This window comes from Sinocyclocheilus anshuiensis, unplaced genomic scaffold, assembly GCF_001515605.1.
Source record: "Sinocyclocheilus anshuiensis isolate Anshui unplaced genomic scaffold, SAMN03320099.WGS_v1.1 scaffold1339, whole genome shotgun sequence".
NCBI classification, from domain to species: Eukaryota; Metazoa; Chordata; class Actinopteri; order Cypriniformes; family Cyprinidae; genus Sinocyclocheilus; species Sinocyclocheilus anshuiensis.
The window spans coordinates 643,312-661,948 of NW_015539932.1; the positions used below are offsets into that span (position 1 = coordinate 643,312).

General features: G+C 38.3%; 1 protein-coding gene across 1 annotated transcript in view; it reads right to left on the reverse strand.

Moving 5' to 3' along the window:
• Positions 1-853: 853 nt before the first annotated feature.
• The window catches only part of LOC107686902 (sarcoplasmic/endoplasmic reticulum calcium ATPase 2-like), a 34,165-nt gene continuing 16,381 nt past the window's right edge, over positions 854-18,637 (reverse strand). Inside the window, exons 6-16 of the mRNA XM_016484048.1 lie at positions 11,502-11,582; positions 10,294-10,379; positions 8,885-9,349; positions 6,141-6,229; positions 5,945-6,047; positions 4,286-4,496; positions 4,098-4,183; positions 3,867-4,000; positions 2,601-2,718; positions 2,324-2,377; positions 854-2,116 (exon numbers count right to left, since the gene is read on the reverse strand). Of these exons, the coding sequence (XP_016339534.1) occupies positions 1,901-2,116; positions 2,324-2,377; positions 2,601-2,718; positions 3,867-4,000; positions 4,098-4,183; positions 4,286-4,496; positions 5,945-6,047; positions 6,141-6,229; positions 8,885-9,349; positions 10,294-10,379; positions 11,502-11,582 (1,643 nt within the window). The 3' untranslated portion in view covers positions 854-1,900. The remainder of the gene's footprint in view (positions 2,117-2,323; positions 2,378-2,600; positions 2,719-3,866; positions 4,001-4,097; positions 4,184-4,285; positions 4,497-5,944; positions 6,048-6,140; positions 6,230-8,884; positions 9,350-10,293; positions 10,380-11,501; positions 11,583-18,637) is intronic.

Consider the following 18,637-nt stretch of genomic DNA (forward strand, 5'->3'; position numbering starts at 1 on the left):
AAGAAAACAATCACGCAAGTAATTTGACCAAAGTCTTTACAATATATTATATATTTCTTAAAAACAGCATATATTGCAGTGGAATATAACAGTGGAGTGTATTCAAGCTGATATGGCCATGTGTTAAATGCAGCTATAAACAGCTACAGTAGTCTAGTGGGAATTCCAACAGATTTACATGTTAGCAGGGTTGGTCCATTGTCAGAAAACTTGAAGCTTCGGGACATTGTTGTAATATGGTGAAAAGGAGCGGAGAAATCAGTGGCAGCAATGTCAGTGACACTTGCTTAAATGCAAGTCCACTGAAGGCTAAGGGAATGTGCATGATTGTTAGAAAAATACTGAAATTCCACACCAAGGGCATAGTCAGGGACATGCATCCATTTCAGCAAGCAAGAACTAGTGTGATGCAATAGACAACTAAACGCCAGAAAGCTCCATTTCATAAAAAGAAAAAGTACTTTGTACCATTCGGATATATGTGCTGCATGTGTACAAATATACAGGCCACTACCAGACTGGCTGGTGAGGGCCAAACAGGAACCCCTTTTCAAGGAAGCCCCTCCCAGCTGTCAATCTTGTGCTCAGCTATGCAACTAAATCTCTGTACATTAATTTCATTTATTCAAGTATATTTGCTCCTAAAACTTGCCGTGTTGCATCACAGGAACAGACCAGCTAGTAAAATGAAGACACGCATTTTAATTCAAATGGTTCATGAGTGTATTTTCCTAAAAATAGAGAAAAAGGTAGCATGAAACATTTTGGTTTTGCATTGTAAAAATCATGTTTTCAATGCAACACCTAAACCTTTGCTGGTTACATTTTCTACTCCTTTGTCTCTGGCCTTACCCACTAAACGGTAACATTTACATCTTTTGTCCACCCACCTCTCCCCAAAACAAAACCCCTAAATTAAGTTAATGCAAGTTCAATCAATTATAAAATACAGTGAAAACAAACAAACAAAACTTAAAACAGATTAGTTAGGGCCAAAAGAATCTAAATTCTGTTTATCATCAAATAGAGGCAAACCTCATGCATTAATGTGTACAAGCGGTGTAAAGCTAAGTGGGGGGAAGCAACCAGAGAGAGTCTAATCTGACAGTCCTGAGGTAGCTGTACTCTGCCTAATGCAGAAAAACTGGCTGTACTAATCAAAAGTGTCAGGTAATAGTGGAAACACAATGTATACCCATAAAAATGGAAGTTATTACACATGGGGAAAGACATACAGGTACAAATCATAAGTGAAAAACCACACAAAATGCATGCAAAATACAGAACATGCAGCTTTCATCTGAGGATTTGACTGTGAAGCATTCACACATTCAGTCCAGCACTCTCTTTCCCATGCTGCTTTGAAACACCATGCTAGTCCATTGGCTCTGAGCGATGTTCACGCCGAAGACACAAAGGTAAACATTAGTAAACAGTTCGGTCTTGTTCTCTCTCTCTCTTTCTACCCTACCCACTCTGCTCTCTGTTAGCAAATTGAACAAATAACAACAAATGAACAATTGCATAAAATAGTGTTAAATGTCTGTACACAAGCACTTTTTTTTCCCCATTCAGCCATTTAAACATAATTTGGGGCCAAACCAAATTGGATATCATATTAATTGATACTGGTTTGAAATAAGACATTAAACAAATGATTAAAAATGCAATAACAAAAAGAAACCAATGGTCACTATACTTGAAGACTTCAGGTCTGTATGGTCTCCTCAATCCCCACTGGACATGTTAAAAAAAAGGTTATATTTCTATATCACGGTTATTTTTTAGTTAATCCTGTCCTTCTCATACACATTCTCTGTTGCGGAGGCACACTTTAAACGCACAACCACACACACAGACACAGGTACACACTATCTACACACATCTGTGCACATTTCAGTCAAGACCAGAACATTTTGGCCAAGTTAGTGTCAGTGCTGTAGATCCACAGCACCAGGGGGAGTGCGAGAGCCACGAAAGGCCAGGAAATGCCCTCTGTGCAGGTGCTGAGCAAGCAGGCCTTGCCCTTGGGACTGTCCAGGTCTTTGGGCTTGTCCAGGTAGTTTCTGGCCACAAATTTGAGCACTTCGTCCAGCAAGATGACAGGCAGGGAAATCTTCAACACCGTAAGCCACTGGGTCAAGTTCAGTGGGGTGAGCACCAGGGGGAGTGCGAGAGCCACGAAAGGCCAGGAAATGCCCACCGTGCAGGTGCTGAGCAAGCAGGCCTTGCCCTTGGGACTGTCCAGGTCTTTAGGCTTGTCCAGGTAGTTTCTGGCCACAAATTTGAGCACTTCGTCCAGCAAGATGACAGGCAGGGAAATCTTCAACACCGTAAGCCACTGGGTCAAGTTCAGTGGGGTGATCTGGAAGATCATCTGTAGAGAAAACAGAGTCATTTGAACAATTATACAGAGTAAATAATAAATGGACAATTTACTAAACTCAGAACAGTTTGATCACAAAACAATACAAATACATAAATTCACTTAGAACTGTTAAAAATTGGAATTCATTCAATTCTACAAAGACTGCAAAAAAAGAGAGTAAAAGAACCAATACACTGAAACTGATCATCTTATTGATCAAAACTGATCTTACCGGCAGGGGCTCCACATAAAGGATAAGGAAGTGGAGGGACATGGAGAGGCAGATGGCTCCAAGCAGCCACACATTCTCCCAGGGGGGCATGCGAAGCAGAGATTGGTTCTCAGAAACACTATGACAGGACATCAACAAGATAACATTGTGAATTTAAGAGACTGAATATTTACACAATCAACCACTTATGCTGTTAACACCTGGTATTAAAATCCATTTCAGCTGATAGTGTAAATGGGGTTTAAATGTATTGTCCCTCATCAAAAAACAGCATTTGTAACAAAAATGTCTTTTTGTCACTTTTGATCAAATAAAAATTTTTTTTTTTTTTTTTTTACAAAACTGTCTAATATTATCCCTAATTTATCCTTTATTAAATTATATGATACACTCATGTTTCTGATAACAGAATACTTCCCAATTGTGCCATTAAAAAAGCATTTTCTGTAAAGCTGTTTTAAGACAATGTATTGTGAAAAGCACTATACAAATAACCAACTAAATTTAACTGAATTTAATAAAATGCTTTATCAAAATTGTTAATGGAAAAAAGATGCAAGTAATTTATGCAGTCACAAAATAAAAAAACTCCCTTTAAAATCTGACCACATATTGTTACAAAAAAGTTACTCCCAGGTATATACAGCATTGTCTCGTTCTTTGTGATCGGATGAAAATAGGATGTAAATAGGAACTTAATTGACCATTCGCAAAAAGCTTGATTGACAGACGATCTGACCAGTCATAACGCCGAATCCGCCATCTTGTCCGACAAACAAACCAGACAGGAGAGTAAATTAACTTTGGTGGACTTAAACTTAAATTGTGTGTATTGATGTCTTTCCACGGTTGAAATAAAATACATTATGATGTTTATTTTGTGCTTTAAGTAAATATGAAAAGACGATCAGTTCACGTGTGCCGCTAGAACTGAGGCAATACAGCGATCTGTCACGACACATTAAAGAGCCACAAAACGGTATTTTTGTTTGAATTTCTTTAAAAAAATACAATTTTTTTTAAAGCTGAGAGCTTGTTTCACACAAGAAGTATCCTGCTCTGTCTTGTCTGTCGGTGTGTTTTCGGTTTCCTCTTTGCTCCGTGATGTATTTTTTACTGCGTGAGAACATGGTGTGTAATGTGAGAGAGGCATGGCTTGTCGGACATAGAAACAGTAACTAAGGAGGGCAGGTTTTTGCGAAGGGTCAATTGGGGCATTTTCAGGGATAAGCTGTTCCTTTATTGCAGCGCACTTCCGATACTGACCTGTTAAGGGCGTTGCACATCTCAATGGTGACTAGTACAGACAGCGCCATGGTCATGGGATAGGGAGACTCGAACACGTCACACTTCAGACCCTCAAACTCAGGGTTGTCTGGTGCACACTGAAGGAAGTGACTCTGTGGGGATAAAAAAAATGACAGAGGCAAATTTAAACATTAGAATGCATTTGTTTGAGAAAACAATTTGTATTGAAATGTAAGGGGATTTTCTAACCAGTTGATAGATGGTGACTCTGGGCCCATCTTCAGCAGCAATGAACCACCACGCAGCAGCACCTACAGTAGCAGCACCCACATAACCTATAGGGTGACATGGAGAACAATGTGTCAAATCTCACTTTCGTTAGCCAAAAAAAAAAAAGTTCAAACTAAAGTAAAAATAAATAAATGTGATGCACTCACAGCCAATGGCCAGGTATCTGAAGAAGAGCCATCCAGAGATGAGGGGTTCTCTGGCATTGCGAGGGGGTTTGCTCATGATGTCCAGGTCGGGTGGGTTGAAGCCCAGTGCAGTCGCAGGCAGACCATCGGTCACCAGATTCACCCACAGAAGCTGAACTGGAATCAGAGCCTCGGGGAAGCCCAGAGCCGCCGTTAAGAAAATACTGCCAGAGAGAATACACATTGTGAGTTATGCGATTAGATAACAACTGGAACAATGTCAAAAAGACCTGGGCAGTGATCTGAGTTTGCTCAAGGAATAAATTTCACTGTGCTGCCATTTATATAGTATCACTTTTAGGATGGAGACTAAATTGTGCCATTCTGGCACATATAGGAAGATTCATAAACCTTGATTAAACAATTTAGTGAAGAACATAATATAACAAACATTTTGTATTATAACCACTCTGGTATGTAACTCCCAGGGCCTTCTCATTGAAAACCCTGTTTAAACACTACCATTAATTATTCAAGTGATCACAAGTGACAGTAAAGACATTTATAACGTTAAAAAAAAAATAAAAAAATAAAAAAAAATATATATATATATATTATCCAGGGTCACAAATGAGCATATTAGAATGATTTCTGAAAGACTGAAGACTGGAGTAATGGCTGCTGAAAATTCATACATTTTACATTCATTTTAAAATACAGTGGGTACGGAAAGTATTCAGACCCCCTTCAATTTTTCACTCTTTGTTATATTGCAGCCACCACTAGGGATACACTGCTATTAACATTAATTCTATTAAAATCATATATGAATCTTTTAATTATTACACAAAAAGATTCGGTAACACTTTAGTATAGGGAACAATTCTCACTATTAACTAGTTGCTTATTAGTATGCCTATTACTAACATACTGGCTGTTTATTAGTGCTTATAAAGCAGATATTCTGCATGACCATATTCTACATCCCTAATCAAACACAATACCTAAACTTAACATCTACCTAACTAACTATTAATAAGCAGCAAACCAGGAGTTTGAGGCAAAAGTCGTAATTAATGGTTTGTAAAATAGCGAGAATTGGACCTTATAATAAACTGTGACCAAAGATTCTATAAAAAATATATAATAAATACAACTCTAAAAACTAAAATCATTTTAAATGCTTCAAGTGATCACAACATTATAATTTGCTGCATGAAAAACAGACCTTTTGAGATTTGCAAGATTTCTTTAACAGCATTATTAAATTAAAAGTGACCATTAGTTGTCAGAAAAGGTCATTAATATACTATATCAGTCAATACAGATCACATATGATAAATTAATATTTGTTATTTATATTAATTATACGTATATTAAAAATAAATCACATACTGTATTTTTTAAACAAGTGACTTATAGAGGTTTCTATAAAACTACTAAATACTAGAAAATACTTAAAAAATACTGGAAAATGTTAAACAAAAGACAATTGTATTAAAAGTTTATTTTAAAGCAACTTCATTCATTAAATCACATTCATCTGCTAGAACAAACAGTTCTAGACATTAGTTCCTACCTTCTGTGTGTGAACAGGTGTTTTACATCCTAGCTGTTACTACATTGTGTATTTCAGCACAACAAGGGTGCTGCATTTACCAGAACATGTTATTTACAAACCTCATTGTAATCCAGAGAGGAGTCATTGCACAGAGCACAGATGGTGGCCATTTCAACCAGAGCGTCATACTGGGAGCACCAGACTGGTTTACCCTCATGAAACCTGGAGTGTGAAAAAAAAAGAAAAGAGGATGATCAACAGAGGCGGCTAATGCACTTTGAGTTACCAGTGTGCATGTGGGGCAGTAAAACTCACACTTGTCCATCAGGGGCGTATGTGGAGCCAGTAATGGTGAACTCTTTGAGAGAGCAGCTGTTTCCATTTGCCTGATCAACAATGAACATCTGCAACAAAAAACATAAAAAAATGTAAAAAAAAAATCAAGCAAGATCTCTACCAGCCGGTGGCAGAACAATCCGCTACAGAACATGTCTGATGTTTGAAAACATCCCTACTCCACCTGACCTGGATATACCAGCTAAACAGATGTAAACACTTTATATGACACTCACTTACGAGTGAACCTGAGTTCAGAGGGGCTTTAAAACCCCTCCAAAAATCCTGAAACATAAGCAAATGAGCATTAAGGATATTTTTAAGCACTGAGGACAATCAGATCCCAAGGATTTGTCAAGACAGAGAAGAGAAGAGAATAAAAGAGAAGAGAGTGAGTGGGATGGTAAAGTGGAACAGTGTTCCTGCTGTAGTGCTAAAACCCAGCGGACAACAGTCGAAAGATGGAGACAGACGTGTGTGGGGGAGAGAGAACAAGACAGGCATTAATCTCTAAGGCGCTGGGCACTGCTCAGAATGAAGGCATGATTAGCAGAAAAACTCAAATATGAAACATATCTAAGCTATTAGATAGTGAGAAACGGGGAAAATGTGATAGAAAGCTAAATCCAAACTAGTTAACACTTTCTCAAGAAAAAGCTAGAGGTGCTTGGGTGGCAAAACACTCCAATACCATGGTGCTTCCATGCGATTTTTATCACGCTTCTGTGCACTTTAAAAACAACGTTTCTTTGACATTTACATGACCTTCACAATAATTTGAGGAAAGATAATTTCACCAGATGAGAACGGAGTCAGTAATGGATCATTCGGATCATTTTGAAACCAGAACCGGTTTGAATGATTCCCTGAAAGGAGCAGACTCGAAAGAACAATCTGGTTCTATATGTTTCTGTTTGGATGAACTAGGACTATTATTTTGACAGCACTGGGACTTTTATTCTGAAAGCGCCAAAAGCATTTACCAGAATGCATTGTGCACAGTTGCTTAAGGTGCTTACTTCCTTTTTATTTCATGTTTTAAATTAATTTATCTGTGAAAATACAATAATAGGATTACAGAATCAAGAAGTTGCTATCTAAAGTAAACTAAATGGCAAATTTTCAAATGCATTTTTTTTTTAAAGTGGTCTGGCAATATGACGTAAAAAAAATATATAATTTTAATTGTAGCTTGTGTGTGAAATTAAATGTATATCATATATCAGCCACCCTGCTTCTCAGCATTAATGTCAAAAATCCATATCGGGTGAACGTAATGGCGCCTTAATAAGATGCAAGATTAGTGGTATCGTGTGTGTCTGTAGCGGAAACAGTGCAGGATGACTTACACATTTAATACAAGTACAAGTTTAATACTTAGGGTTAGGGTTAACAAGATTACATTCCTTCTGTTGAAACGTGGCTAATTTTAGATGCACCCTTCCCATATAGTATTATTTTAGACAGTCGAGGCAAACGGAACATTTAGGGTAAAGATTATTTTGGTTTAGCCACATCCTGAGCATTCACAGAAATCATCTATTAAGAATAAAAACAAGTTTTCAAATGCATTTTTTTTAAAAGTGGTCTGGCAGTATGACGTAAAAAAAAAATATAATTTTAATTGTAGCTTGTGTGTGAAATTAAATGTATATCATATATCAGCCACCCTGCTTCTCAGCATTAATGTCAAAAATCCATATCGGGCGAACGTAATGGCGCCTTAATAAGATGCAAGATTAGTGGTATCGTGTGTGTCTGTAGCGGAAACAGTGCAGGATGACTTACACATTTAATACAAGTACAAGTTTAATACTTAGGGTTAGGGTTAACAAGATTACATTCCTTCTGTTGAAACGTGGCTAATTTTAGATGCACCCTTCCCATATAGTATTATTTTAGACAGTCGAGGCAAACGGAACATTTAGGGTAAAGATTATTTTGGTTTAGCCACATCCTGAGCATTCACAGAAATCATCTATTAAGAATAAAAACAAGCCTGGAACTAACTTCAATTTTTATAAGGCAGAAAACATTGAAATCAGCAGCGCCACACATTCGGCTTACATGAGTGTACAGTTCAGCACACAGCGAAGGAGCTGCTGTGGATCACAGACAGATCTCACACACAAGGTCAGTTATGCAACACTACTGCAAGTAACTGACTACCGCATACTAATCAGCTCTCACAGTAAAGGTGGAAAAGAACAGAGAGAGAAGAACAGATGAGGGGGACGACAAAAGTTGAGAGGAGAAAAGTACAGGATGAGGGGGAGATAATAAAATAAACCTTTGAAATGAATCCTGTCAAACAGGAAAACAACATAAAGGAAATCCAGAGGCAAACTGGGGTGGTCCAACACAAGGTCATGAGGAACACAAACATAAAACAAAATTATTAATCATGCCAATATCAAAGCTGCAGCTGAATAGTTTTCCCACGGCTTTCATTTGAGACACATACTAATGCTAAATTAATACCATCATGAACATGTCTTTTTTTATTCATGAGTATTTTCAGCCAATTGTCTGCAGTAATATTGCTCTCGGTTCTTGGCTGAACCCCAGCCCGCAAATTTCTAAACAATAACAGACTCACTGTTGCCAAGGATTGAAATTATGGGCTAAACAGAATTTGTAATAGCTTGTAAGTTATTATTTCCTCTTTGATGAGCCCTGAAGCTGCTCACTTCAATCGAGTGTAACATCCCCAGCACTCTTACCCTGCAAACGGACATCTGATTGGTGGTCAGCGTGCCGGTCTTGTCGGAGCAGATGACGGAGGTGCAGCCGAGGGTCTCCACCGAGGGCAGAGAGCGTACGATGGCGTTCTTCTTGGCCATGCGACGGGTACCCAGAGCCAGACAGGTGGTGATGACGGCGGGCAGGCCTTCGGGGATGGCGGCCACAGCCAGTGCGACAGCGATCTTGAAGTAGTACACGGCCCCGCGGATCCACGAGCCGCCGTGAACGGGATCGTTGAAGTGTCCGATGTTGATGATCCACACAGCGATGCAGATGAGCGAGATGACCTTGGAGAGCTGCTGGCCGAACTCGTCCAGTTTCTGCTGCAGCGGCGTGCGCTCCTGCTCTGTGGAAGCCATCTCATCACGGATTTTGCCGATTTCGGTGTTCACGCCTGTGGCAACCACTACACCCACTGCTTTGCCTGCAGCAATGTTGGTACCCTGTAAACATGACGTCAAAGGGGTGTTTTAAAGCTATAAATTATGATCATCCTGAACATAAACAACCTAATATCTCCTTTAAGTTTACTAGGAACTTAAAAGTTTTCTGTGAGAAAATTAGTCCTAAACCATGCAGATAAAGATGCACAAATCACACAATATTCAAGATTTTTTTTTTTTTATTAAATTGGAATCTACCAGCATTGGATATTTCACTGTGTATGATTATTTGCTTTATATTTATATCTAGATTACCCTTGCCATCATTTATAGTTTTTCTTAAAAACATTAATAATTTAATAATAATAATCATTTAAATGTAACTTTTACATTTGTATTATAATGTTGTGATGCCTGTATCATTAGTTTTTAACAGTTTTCATTTTTATTTTAGACAACAGTATACACTTTAATATCGGCCATTATGAGCTGTAACATGAAAATAAACATCAGCTCATTAGTTTCAACCATAATTTTAAAATCTCGAAATACAAATTCCTTACATCTGGACAAAAACAACCCTTTTGCTTACTTGACAGTAATAAATGTTTCTTGAGCAGCAAATCAGAATCATCAGAATGATTTCTGTAAGGAGGATCATGTGACACTGAAGACTGGAGTAATGGCTACTGAAAATTCAGCTTTTCCCATCACAGGAATAAATGACATTTTATAATACAAAAAAAAGTGATTTTTAAATGTAATAATGTATCACAATAAAACAATTTTTAATCAAATAAATACTGCCTTGGTGAGCATTAGAGACTTATTTTAAGGACATTAAAGAAATCTTACCAAGCCCAAACTTTAAACATTACCGTACTTTAATTTTTTTGGGGGGGAAGAAAATCTAACTCTAAATAGGAGCACAAATAATAACACGGTCTGCATTCTCAGGCACCACAAATAATAAGCTCACAGCAGTCATCAGAGGTGTGACTTACAGAGAAGAGCATGTTCTTCTTGTCCTGGTTCACAGCACGAGGGTCAGGGACAGGGTCTGTATGCTTGATTACTGACACAGATTCTCCTGTGAAGATACAGATGACAAGTTGGTGAAATCAAAATTCTACTACTACCACCTGACTGCCCTCTAAGCTTAGAGTAGTACAAGAGGATCAGGTTAGTAGTTCATCAGGCAGGAGGTCAAATTTAAGTCCTTGATGGGCATTTGTGTAATTGCTTAAACGGTTCAGTGCTGGTCAGGATGGCAAAGAATCCCAACAAAAAACAGCCATGGATGGGGCAGCTAAAAGATGTGGAGAAGTCGAACAGACCATTACCAATTAAGGCAGTGAAGCAAGACCTGACTCCTACAAGAGTACTTCCTTTCTGTCTTTCCCCCTTACTGGACTGCAGAAACTGAGCACAGCTGACCTCCCTTTACAGTAAGAAGCACTGAACCTTCTCAGAAAAAAAGACGAAACTTATTTTTCCACCTCATATCAACTACTGAACTGACTTTATAAGGTGGCTTACTGTGGCAATGTTTCCTGCACTGCTGTTCAATGGAATGTCTGCGCTGCTGAATTTACTGCAACAATAGAAACTTTATTTAACCAAAGTTTTGTGATTAGATAAAAAGATACTGTGGAATTATACAAATAAAAAAAAATAGACTAAACATCTTTGATTGTGTTGTCTTCAAAAATCTTCAAAAAGTCTGCAAAAATCCTGGGTAGAAAAATAGTCATAAAGTCACATCACACTGGACACACAAAACAACAAATGCTATATGCACTTCACTTACTTCCATTCATGTTCATGCAAATCCAGGAGAAATGCAAGCACATGAGTAGTAAGTCTGCCTTTTACTAAGTTTAGTGAAATCTAGGCAGATATTCGCATTACGAAAAGATATTTGAGCGCAACATCTTATATTAACCTCTCAGAGGAGTACAAACTAAGAATACAAATTTCAAAGTCACATATAGACTGCTAGAGAAAAGTGAAGTAGATTCAACATTTTGAATTCAGAATTTGTAGTATTTAAACATTTTGAATTTATTTCATGCTACATGGGATTCGTTATTTATTAAAAACAGAATCCCTAGAGTGTGATATCATATACTGTTGCTGATAAAACTATTAGTATTTTCACCTGCGTCACCTTCAAAAAGTCAACTTGGATTAATAAAACCATTGTTCTCACCTGTTAGAATGGACTGGTCCACCCTCAGGGTCGTTGACTTGATTGAAGTCAAGCGAATGTCAGCAGGAACTTTGTCACCCACTAAAAGGAAACAAAAACATGCTGTTAGATTGAGATAAATCCAGTGCTTGAAGTGAACAAGGCCAGCCAAAATAACACTGTCATGGCGTTCCAAATTTATAAGAACATATCAAAAAGCAATAAAAGAGCCAGAACACTTCAGAAGAAAGGTACAAGCAAAGCAAAACAGCTGTACCACCGATGACAGTAAAGGTGCCACTACACTTTCAAATGTCAAGTTGAAACCATGAACCACCAAGAAAGAAGCTCTTGAATCTCAAGTATCGGCTTTACACCTAATGGCTTGGCAATTGACGATAATGGATTGTGCTTTCAAAGGATGAAATGAAGGCCAAAAATACACCACTCCTCTAAAAAGAAAACAGTACAAACCATGTTATCATGGGGTATAGTTGGGTTTCAATTTCAACAGTTTTTTTCAGAAACCTTTTAAGGCGCACTTAAGTTCTTAAGCAAGCTTTACAAAACAAAATATCACAAGAATTATGGCAATGCTTCATCTCATCCAGGCCTTTTTAAGTCACACAGTAGAATCATCTCAGCATCTACAGACACTGTTGTGAATCTGCAGATCACCAGCACTTGGCACCTATACTCGAGAAAAGCCTCCAACAACATTTTTCTGGACAGGACCTACACTGAAGAGGTTAATGAACAGCATCAAAAGCTTTGAAACGTTCTTGTTCGACTTGGACATGGACAAAAATAGACTCCGCTTCACTCTTTCCACAAACAGGGGGGTTTAGTAATTGCTACTAGGAAAAGAGCAAATGTAAATACCTTAATCTTTTCCAAACAAATGTCTTAACGAGTAAGACGGCGGATTCTTGAGCTCGCTAAAATGCTTCACGTTTATTAGTCATTTGAGATGGCGTCCGTTTGATTCTGCTGCTTGACGTGTAAATAGAGTTTATGAAAGGCAAAGGAAATGACGAAGAATCTTTTCACAGGATGTTCTAGGTGGAAAGAACTTCAAATAACCTGCGGATAAGGTCCTGGATGCTTTGCCTTTTCTGGACTAAGTTTTCACCAACATGCAAGCGCACTGATAGGCCTCTATGCCCCTTTTAATGGAGTGGAAGACATGACTGGTGGTATCAGAACAACAACCGACACAGGTCCAAAAAATGGAAAAGCTATTCTGATATGAACTATGGTGCATGGTCAAGCTAACACTCAATGTAAACAGATTTTGTTTGAGATTAGACTATTAGTGCATAGAATGTAGAGATACTTACAAACTATATATAGTTGACATCGCACATTTTGTGCAATATATTACATGTATTGCCACTGAACGTGCTTAATTAGATTTATACACCACACACTTAAGACGGTGAAGTGCACTCAGTGCTGCTCTAAGAGGGCTCTAGGTATTAAAAATAAAAACTATGATCCAATTTTTAAAAATACACATTCAAAATGTCCCTAAACTAAACTAAAGAATGTGGAACATAATTCCGATATATAGCCCAAGTTAGAAAAAGGTCATGTAACAGGGTAACCTACTTTTAGGTAGACAAGGAGAGAAAGTCTTGTAAGAATAGATCGTAGAAAAATCATTTTTGGACCGTTTAATATTTTAATAACACCGGTTAATGGCAAAGAGTTACAAAGTTAAAAACTGCACAAGCCTCGGGCCTTTTAATTAAAAGAAAGAATGCTCAAAAACATCTTCAAATGCCTGCTATGCCATAAACCTTAGAGTTTTATAATCGATCCCTTGATGATTTAATCTAATGGTGTTCAGAGAGACAAGTACCAACCCAACACATGAAAATCAAGGTCACTTTCACTCAATCAAAACAAGGAAGTTAAAAAGCTAACTGAGAGCAAGTGGTTGTGTCGTATTTGCTGCTAATGGGTGGTTGGAAACAAACTACTCCTCAATTACTTAAAGGAATGCTTCAGCTACTTCCTCTTCCTGAGAAAGAGCATAGGACCTCATTTGGTTGTGATACCAGTTGCAGCAATTCCAAGTGAAAGTTATTCACTGGTAAACCATGTGGTCTTAACTCCACAAGATATTCACCTTTGGATGAGCAAGCCATTCAAACAGAAAGAGACTACTGTGAAATAGTCAAATAAATTACAGATGACTTAAAAGTCGCCTAGATGGTAGCTATAACTATGTTTTTAGCAATTTCTATGTGGTTGCTAGGGTGTTATGGGTGGTTGCTAGGTGGTAAAGTCAAAGGAGCCAACAAAATCTTCTATCCCAGGTTTATTAATAATAAAAAAATAAAAACCACAACACACACCAATCAAAACAAAACAAAACAAGCAATAGTGCTCTTAGCAAATGCAACTAAAAATGAAAGAAATTTAAGGGAGTAGTTCACTTCCAGAATTTAAATTTCCTAATAATTAAAAAATCCTGGAATGTTTTCCTCAAAAACCTTCATTTCTTTTCGACTGAAGCAAGAAAGACATGAACATCTTTGATGACAAGGGGGTGAGTAAATAATCAGGAAATTTTCATTCTGGAAGTGAACTACTGCATTAAGCAAGCATGCATCACTGGTTGACAGTAGCTCGTATTTTCTTGGGAAAACGAAAGGGACACCTTGACCGCTAACATGTTAGTAAGCAAACTTTAGGGAGGCCTAATCCCTTCTTCAAAAGGAGCATTAACATTTCCTTGCATTGTCGCTGATTGCCTTTGGCTGGTTTGCGTAAAGAACGCTCCCTCCCAGCAGTCTTAATTTGCTGGAGCTCCCTTGGGGGCTCTTCTCAAGGGAACCGACAGTGAGAGGCCGCAAGTGCAGTGACGACCCGATCACGTAAACACACAGGGCCGGATATGCTCCCTGTCATACAGACAACTTGTCCTCCAAAAGCCTGTTCCCACTGTTGCCGATGGGACCGAACGGGTGGACAGCAAGAGAGGACAAAGAGCAGAACACCTCCCCTTTAAACACGAGGAGAGAGAGAGAAAAAGAAAAAGAGAGCAGCCATCTGGCTCACTGATTATTTATCTCATCAAATCTGGTCAACTCTTAACTGCACATCCTGTCTCTGTCCTTCATTCACGCTCTTGCTCGCTCTCCACCGGGACGGGGTGGTCGTTTAGGCTCCAGGCTGCAGTAAGGTCATGTCGCACAGTTGTACGCACAATGAAACGCCCTACCTGAGCGATTGCAGAGCAACCTCGATTTAGTATTTCTAAGGACGATTCCCACGAGTCAGAGCCGTAACCATAGGAAAGGAAACAATCTTTGTTCATTAGCAGAGCGGTACGGTAAATTTAGAAGCTGGAGGATTGCAAAAAAAAAAAGTGTAGCTGAGAGGAAGATGATATTAATTTGTGGACAGGAAGTAATGCAATGAATATAAAACCACAAAAGCTAGTCTACATTGGCTGCTTGTCACTTTCTCCCCGACGTGACCGGCATTCGCACTGCAGTGGTTAGCATGTGGCAAAAGCAGTTGGATAATGTTTCTAATGCTTTCCATTACCCCTTTTTAAGGTCAATTCCTCAAGTGGCTTGCATCAGCATTGTGCTGTACTAGTGCTGGGCGGTATACCGGTTCATACTGAATACCGGTGTTTATTTTTGTTATATGAATTTTTAAAATACCGCAATACCGGTTTATGTCGCTTAAACAACGTTAGGAACGCGACACTGTTTGAAAGAAGTCCCTTTTCACTGTTTCACTGTGGTGAGGGAACAGCTGTATGTGTTACTAAGCGTGAAAGTTCCGAAACTGAAGCTGTAGAACTAATAGAACGTAAAAAGAAAAATACAGTCTAAAAAAAAAACGGTATAATTTTGAAAAATACCGTGATATAAATTTTTGGTCATACCGCCCAGCACTATGCTGTACTGTATTCCTTTGGGTCAAACAGGGACTTGGTCTACACTTGTCCCCATCCCCCAGCATCCTCCTGCGATTAGTCTCCTTGGCTAATGTCTCACTACACTGATGTCCCTCAAGGTGAGGCCTCGATTAAGAGAAGAGTGACTGAGAAAGAGAAAAAGTCAAGAGGCAACACCTAAATGTGACCGATTCAGTGGTTGCGAAAATCAAATGTTAATGTGCAGTTATAGTAAAATATTAGATTTTATACATTTTGGCGATAATACAAAGCTCTTTTTGCTTAATGTTTCGAGTTTGTTTAATTGTCTGTTTTAAGACAGAAGACCAAATTTGCAATATAACAGAAGTAGTGACAGATATTTTCTTCCATATTGATTAAGTAACAAGCGCAAAAAGTTGTATAATAATTAAACATGTATGGATGAATTGCTCACAATTAGATCAAAAAGATAATAGATGGGGTAAATTTTTATTTCATGCTGAAAAGTCATCAGCATGACTGAGGGAATAAGATCCACATACAAACCTGTGTGACCTGTTTAAGCGCCATGGCTCTAATCTGTCAACAGTTACCCAAGGAGGCGTTTACACTGCAAAAGAAATCCTAATTTTCCCAGGTTAAACTCCTTAAACTCTCAAAATAAGATACATTTTCTTGAAAAGCAAAAGATAATGCCTGTTTCACAGATTGCAGCTTTCACATGTATTTTGTCTTATTGCACTGCTGGTCCACTTGTTTAAGTTATCAAGTTAAAAACAAGAAGAAAATCTGCCAGTGCTGTAAACAAAATATTAGTACATTCAAGACAGGGCAGCCAGATCTGGGTAACAAAACCAGCCCATTGCCCAATCAAAAGTAGCCCAAAACTAGCCCAATGGCCAATTAAAGTAGTCCAAAAAGTAACCCAAACATCAAAAATAATTATTACGTAATCTTATTTTAACAATTTCTAGAAATATTTTCATTGGAAGTCAAGTCAAAAATATCTAATTAAAGTGTTTTGCAGTGTAATGCCTGAAGAAAGCTAACAGGAATCCATTAGCATTCCTATTCATAATTTGATTCAATTTCCTGAAACTACCAATTTCTGGAACTCCCTATGAAGACAACATGTTCTCAAAACAGAACTGCTAAAAAAGGCATAATGGATGACGACTTTTCAGTTCAGCATTAGCAGCAAAGCTCTGAAACAAAGAGCTTTCACTGCATTTTGAAAGAGGAGATACGCACAACTAAACGGTCAATTATCGCCGCTGGTCTGCAGATGACAGGATACGCCTCCCAGGCCCAACAGATCAGATGTTTGGAATTTGAGGCAGCACGATGGCCTCATTTTACATGCTATCAGCCGGCAAATGTACAAAAGACGCCGATAATGACGTGGAGATTATGAGAGGCTGCCATCTCCAGCAAAGGCCTGCAAGGTCATTCTTCCATGAGAGTAAAGTGAAACAAAAGCAGCTACATGGACCAGAGTTTATGACTCACCTTCTTAAGAGCAGAGGTAGGCAAAAAAATTGTTATATATATATATATATATATCTGCAAAGATATAAATGTACAAGCAATCTATTGCTACCTCTTCACCTATTTAGCAAGATGACGCAGATGTTGACAGGGTAACGGGACCAAGAGATGGGGCTTTAGTGCTGCTATGCTAGGATTTAGATCAGCTGTTATTGTTCTCAGATTGCTGGAGGATTTAAGGTATAACTTATGCCTCTAGCACAAACAGTGTTGATGTTTAATACTTAAAAGTTAGAAGTATGTTCAAATACAAAATCTTAAATATGACTGACAGTATAAGAAACAACTCAGCATGTAGCAACTCACTAAGTTTATATACAGTTACACTACTATAAAACTTTGGTCGTTATGACATTTATTCGATCAAAAAAAAAAAACAGCAACGATAATATGACAATATATTTTAAAACAATTTATTACATTGTTAAATTATTTAATGAATCCTTGCTGAATAAAAAAACATTTCTTCCAAAAAACTAAAATAAACATAAAACAAGTCAGCCTAAAGCACTTACATTTTAAAAGGACAAATTATTGCCTTAGCTTGACTGAAATTGAAGTGCATGTAAACATTTTTATATCCCTGCGTCATGCAGTTGCGTCACATTCCAAGCCCTGCGGGTTTGATTAAAGATACGTCACGCAGACCTCACAAGGGAACAGGGGATCATCACTTTTCAAACATCACTGCACCATCTGCTGAAGGACAGTTCGGCGACCTCTGAGCAGAGGCTGGAGGATGCACGTGGATGCTGAAAATTCACTCAAAATCAGCTGTGAGCTCTGGTGGCGCTCGACGGCGAAGCTGCACAGCTGCTGCCTCTAGACGGACACTTAACATTCCACTCACGAGACTCTCTTTCCCCCCTGCAGTCACCTCCCTGTTTGTTTCCTTCGCTCCCTTCACCACAGTCTATCCGCTACACTGTTTGCCTCCATGCACAAAGGGTTAACCCAAATCCATTTACCCAGCTTTATCCCTGCCATATAGGAGTTTTAGAGAACCAGACCCCTTTATGACCTCTCTCTCCCCTTCACCAGGAGAAAAAGGAATGCAGTTCTCTCTCTCTCCCCATCTCTGACTGCAGTAGCAAACGAAATGGTGCTGTAGAGTGACGCAGGACAACACTACCTAAACCCCAAGTAACACAGTAAAAAATACTTTTCCCCCATTCCTTCCTAAAGTGCCTTAGATTTAAGCTCTGTAAGGAAAAATTAGTTTGAAAAAATAAAATGGTTGCAAATGAGGCTCCGGACTGTAACTCAACGGATAGCAAAATAACTGCTTTTTTGTTATTAACTTATAATCTAGTCGCCACTGACAACAGTCAGGAAGCCTACATGTAGAAGCACACAAAGTTTAATCAAATACAATCATGTTAGAATATGCTTCCTGCATGCAACTATAAATACAGCACGAACTATGGTGTCCGATTCATAAAAAATGTCTCACGAACTGATTCTTTCTTTTTTTTTTAAAGCCAGTCAAAAATGTCTAAAAAAATTAATCCTTAAAGGGGTCATATGATGCTATTTCAATCTTTCCTTTCTCTTTGGAGTGTTACAAGCTCTTGGTGCATAAAGACGATCTGTAAAGTTGCACTTCTGTGTTTGCTTCAAATTTCGAAAATATACAATGTCATTTAGATTAAAAACTGCTCATGTTGCATGTATGCAGCATCTTTGTTTGGATCATGATTAAAAT